This window comes from Solanum lycopersicum, chromosome 1 (assembly GCF_036512215.1).
Source record: "Solanum lycopersicum chromosome 1, SLM_r2.1".
NCBI classification, from domain to species: domain Eukaryota; kingdom Viridiplantae; phylum Streptophyta; class Magnoliopsida; order Solanales; family Solanaceae; genus Solanum; species Solanum lycopersicum.
Genome location: NC_090800.1, coordinates 77,272,454 through 77,277,727, shown reverse-complemented (window position 1 = coordinate 77,277,727; position 5,274 = coordinate 77,272,454). Strand labels below are relative to the sequence as shown.

Sequence of the window (5,274 nt, the reverse complement as noted above, 5' to 3'; positions counted from 1 at the left end):
AACAAAGTATTTTCTTTGTGTACAATAATACTTGTCGCTATTGAATTTACACATTTTAAAGAAATTATTAATAGAATGATAATTTTATTATATTACTTTTTGAATATAATAAACACAGTGTCTTGAAAAATATAATCAAGAAAATCAATGATAGCAATATTAGGAACTAAATATAGGTGAATAATTATTATTGAACGGAGAAAAATATTATGTATCGTATATTTTTTGAGCTGGAAAAAGAATAATACAGGTATGTAAAAAATCAACAGCTCCATACAAACATGTTCACTTAAATCTTTTTTCTCTTTAGTTTCTTCCTTTTATTTCTCCTACAACTTTAAATTAATATTTGGTGACCAATGACATGGTTGAAATAGCATTAAACTAATTGAGAAAAAGAAAATTTCACTGTAACAAGGAAAAGGTACAAACACCAATAACATGTTACAGAAGCAAAAGATGTGAACTAATTCTAACATGTAATATTCCCAAAATCAAAACCTGACACTAAAAATACAAGATGTAAAAATATACACTGCAAAATGAGACTAAATTCCTCCTAAATTCATCATAATTTTACCTCCTTGACCGTTTCTTTGGCCGTTTCGTTGAATCATCTTTTTCACTATTTTCCCTTCCACGTTTTTCCTGCACAACTACTTCTCTACCACCTCTCTTCGGTGGTCGACCTACGCTCCTCTTCGACGGACTACCTTCATCCTTGCTAGCACCACTGCCTCCGCCACCGCCGCCACTTCGCCTCACTGGAGCTTCTCTCCGTTCATCAACTTTTTTCTTTTGCTGATCTTTACTATTTTTACCTTTAACAACAACAACCTCCTCTGGAGGATTATTCTTCAGCGCTTCCACCAACGTTCCTTTCGTAGGAGAATTCTTCTTTATCCTCTTCAAGAAGTCCGCTGCAGCTCCTCGTTTTTTGCCTTCTTCTTTCTTCTTCTCCGGTTTCACCTCTTCCTTTTTCTCCCCGCTACTATTGCTTTGCTTAGCATTCGTGTTTTGGTTGCTGTTGGATTGTGAAGCATTATTATTATTCGAACGTCCTTTGCTGCTTCTCCTCATACTTCTTACTCCAGTCACTGGCTTTTCTTTCACCCCAAGCTTGATTGAACTCTCTTCTTCATTCGAAGAAGATTTTACCGCAGGTGGCTTTGGGTTCAGAGGAGGTTTACTATCAGCTGGTTTTTCTGTCTTGTTAGTACCAGAAGAAGCTGCTGCTTTTGCTGAAATGGAGCTTCTCTTGCGACAGACTACTATAGGAACAGTAGACTTGTGTTTTGCAAGCAAGGAATCGGATCTCTCCAATTCGGGCTTGGGTTGGATCTTAAATGGTGATAGATCCTTCGACTGGGTTCTGGCCCTTTTTAATTCTTCCATTACAATGCCACGGAGTTCGTTCGCTGCAGTTGTCTCTGAGGATGACTTAGCGAAGTAGACGATGGCATTGTTGAAGATGAGTAGGAGGTCCAAGTAGAATTTGGATGGGCAAGAGCAATAGGATCCGTCGTCAATCCGGGCTTGAACCGTTTCAAGATCCATATGTTGTCGGATCATACTCTTGTACTTGTCCGTTTTCTGCATGAAGAAAACTTTAATTCAATTTTTTAATTAAAAAAAGAAAAACAGAATTGGAATTAATGAAAAATGATAGCTAGCGTGCGTAGGTGTGGCATAAATTCCATTCGTTCGACAGGAAGAGAAGGGAAATACATTGAAGTTGGCAAACCAGCGATTTAAAATAGTATTTTTTTTTCCCAACGCTACGCAAAAGAAAGTGGGGTAGGGTTGACCTAAATAACGCGCTCGTTAGTAAATAGCATTTCATCTCTTGGAAAAAATAAGATAACAGCAAAACAATGTCTTTCACACTCCTCGTTTTCCCAACACGAATTATAATAAAATGTCTAAAATATCCTCCATCTTAGTTACTGATTTTATATTAGCTTCACACAATTTTAAGAAGTAAAAAATAAAATGTTCACTATATTATTATTTAAATACAAAAAATTCAATATTTAGGGAAAGACACAGAAAAATTACTTAAGTTAAAGTGGACATATTTTGTTAATATAATATAGTGGACATATATAGAATACTATCAAAGGAACTTTTTAAAATCTAAGGATAACATTATTAACTGACTTGTTTCACGATATCCATTTTTTCATGAACACGTAAAACTTTTAAACTTGAACTATGTAATCTCAATATTGCAATTAAACATAATATTTCATAAAATTGTAAAAAATGGGCATGTCAAAAAATTTTAAACGACAAATAAAGAAGCAAGAACAAATAATGAAAAGAATAGAGATTTGGTTTAATAATTAACTACAGTATTATTATTATTATTATTTTCTATTTCAAAATATAAGTTGGTAGGATATCATTTCCAAGGGAACGATAGTGAGAGTATGTATTGGGCTTCTGTATATCATTTTAAAGGCCCCTTATAATATTCGTGGGCTGACCCACGGTATTCACCTGATCCATAAAAGTGATTTTTTTTTTCTTATTTTTTAAAGTAATCTTAAGATTAAGTTCTAGTGGTTCCAACGCACTGCGGCAAAAACGCATACTAGGCATCCTTGTTAGTGGGTCCCATTTTCCTTCAAAATTCATTTGTTCGGAAGTTTTAGTTGGTACCTATTACTTTACACTTCTAAATTAACTCTTAATAAAATAAAAATGCATACTGTTACAAACATAGTAATTAGTAAATATTAAATTGAGAAATTTTGAGTCAACAAACATAGAACTCACCAATTTGTAAGACAAAAATAGCCTCACATTAATGTTATAATGACACATAAAATAAAATAAAATCCAAATTACTAAAACTTATAAATCTACAGTTTTATTTAGGTAGCCTATTTAAAAACAAAATAATATTTCCTCTATTGCATGGGAGATTAGAAAAACTCCTATTTTCTTTCATTTTTAGTAGGAATAATCAAACAAGTTTTCCCCGACTGTCACATGAATAGAATTCATATGAGAAACGAGTCCAATTATTGATTATTTTTTATTTTTTACTTTTAAAAACATAAATCTAAACATGAAATTGGTAAATAATAATTTTATGAAAAGAATAAATTTTAGGCAACAAATGAGTACACGTCATATATTGAAGCCACTAACCCGTTTTGTTTTATCCACTTTTCTCTTTTACCTACAAATAATATATAAGGTTTTTATTTTCATTTTTTAATCAATTTTTGCATGTAATTTTTTAATACAAACGAATCACACCCGTCATATTTGTTGGTAAATTATTTACCCATTTTGTTTAATGGATTTTTGTAAATTTTTTAAATGGTCCAAACGACCAAAAATTGATCAGCAAAATAGTTGTAGGCCAACCAATTCGAAAATGCGATGTAGAGAAGCATTACCTGGCTGTCTAGCCGGCGCTTGAATACAGAGCCGCGCTTATGCGACCTGATAACATCTAAAAACTCAATTAACGGCTCTGATTTCGCCGCACCCTCCCTTTTAATTCCAACGGCTGGAGAACCCATTTCTGCCGCATCTCCGCCGCTTCTACCACCATCGCCACCGCGCTGCCGTTTTCTCTTCGTTAAAGTTGCCGTGCTCTGCACGTCACTGTTTTCCCTAGTCTCTTCCTTAGACCCGCTCACTGTATCACGTAAATCGCCTGAGTCCCGACGGGCTTTCTTTTCCTCCTGTCTATCTGAACTGCTATCGTTATACGAGTCCTCTTCACTGACCGGTTTAATCTCCTGAACCGGTTTGTCTTCACCGATCTCGACCGGTTCCGGTTCATTTTTAACACCGGTTTCTCTGTTCTCCGTCGAATTAGACTCGTTAAATGACCGGTTTTCGCGGTCTGACTCCTCGCTGGACACGGGCTTCCCGGTGGAATCCTCCGGCTTAACATCAGCACCGCTGTTTTTGTCGTTTTGCGATCTCTCTTCCTTTACATCCTCCAGATCTGGTTTCTGGCCATCGTCTAAACTCTGCGCCTTCAAACTCTGTTCTCTCTCTTCCTCCATTTTTTTCACTTTCAACTCCAACGACCTGTTCATATCACATCACAGATCAAAATCTCTCAGATCCAATTACTGAATTATTTTTTCCACGTAAAAAAAATTCACATACAACCGAAAAAATCAAAATTAAAAAAAAATAAAAAAATAAAAAAAAAGGAAACAGAGAGATTTTACTGGATCGAAAGATCGTAGCGTTGAACCTCTTGTTGAAGCTCAGCAACCCGTAGTTTTCTCAACTCCTCAATCCAAGGAATCGTTACATCTCCATTTCCATCTACATCCTGTTCTATGATTTTTTCATCATAACTATTGTTATAGCTATTCATGAAGCGGCGGCGGAGGTCCCTGTATTTCTCCTTACAAATTTGAGCGGTCAATAAAGCCGGTAACGATATACGATTTTGTAGTTCCATGGCTACAGATTCCCAGTCCTTTAGCCCATGCCTTTTCACAGCAGACGCTAACAAAAGCTCTTCCCATGTACTCCATATCGTCTTCTTCGTCGTCGTTGTAGCTGCTGCTGAGTCTTTTTCCATTCTATGTTCCTTTACACATAGACGCACACACATATATATAACAACATAAACATACGAAAAATGGGAGTTATAAATTAAAATTACAGGTAATTAAGCCTAGGGTTTGATTAGGTATTTTTATTTTTATTTTTTTTGTTAGGATTTTAGTTTTCGTCTTGATTAATTTTAGATACCCGTCTTTAATTTTATCTTTTTAGTATGTGTTTTGAGTTTTTTGTGTTGTGGGTTTTGAATGGGTAGACGAATTGAGGCATTTGGGCATTTATAGGTGTAGTAAGCCATGGGCCTTGATCTGAAGCAAGCAATTTTGATCTATTCAATTGACCATTTTGCCCTTTAATTTTAGATGAATTCCTCATTTGACCTTTCCTTCAAATTGTATCGGAAGCGGGTAGCACGTGCGACTTGCGGAATTGGTTTTTACTACTTTCGCGCTTTATTTATCGTTTAGATAAATTTTTTAATAATAAAATAATACTAAATCTTTTTCTTCTTTTTTTTTTGTCATGGAACAAATTAGATTTTGTCCTATTTTGATTCATTTTTAAAAATGGTTCTTTCATTCTTTTAACAATATATAAATATGTAACATGTTTAAGCTCATGAGATTTGTGAGATGATATACAAAATATTCAAGGACATGATTTAAATCATAGATTTCGCTATTATCCTTTGTAAAAGTATAATTATAACTTTGTGTTAGTGTA

The 5,274-nt window shown here is 34.6% G+C and overlaps 1 protein-coding gene across 1 annotated transcript; it reads right to left on the bottom strand.

Moving 5' to 3' along the window:
- Nucleotides 1–388: 388 nt before the first annotated feature.
- Nucleotides 389–4,881, bottom strand: LOC101251918 (uncharacterized). The gene is made up of 3 exons (XM_004229304.5): nt 4,206–4,881; nt 3,414–4,059; nt 389–1,593 (listed from the first exon to the last, which is right to left on the bottom strand). Exons 1-3 carry the CDS (start codon nt 4,598–4,600, stop codon nt 577–579), a joined length of 2,058 nt encoding a protein of 685 aa, XP_004229352.1. The 5' UTR covers nt 4,601–4,881; the 3' UTR covers nt 389–576.
- Between the last annotated feature and the right edge of the window lie 393 nt (nt 4,882–5,274).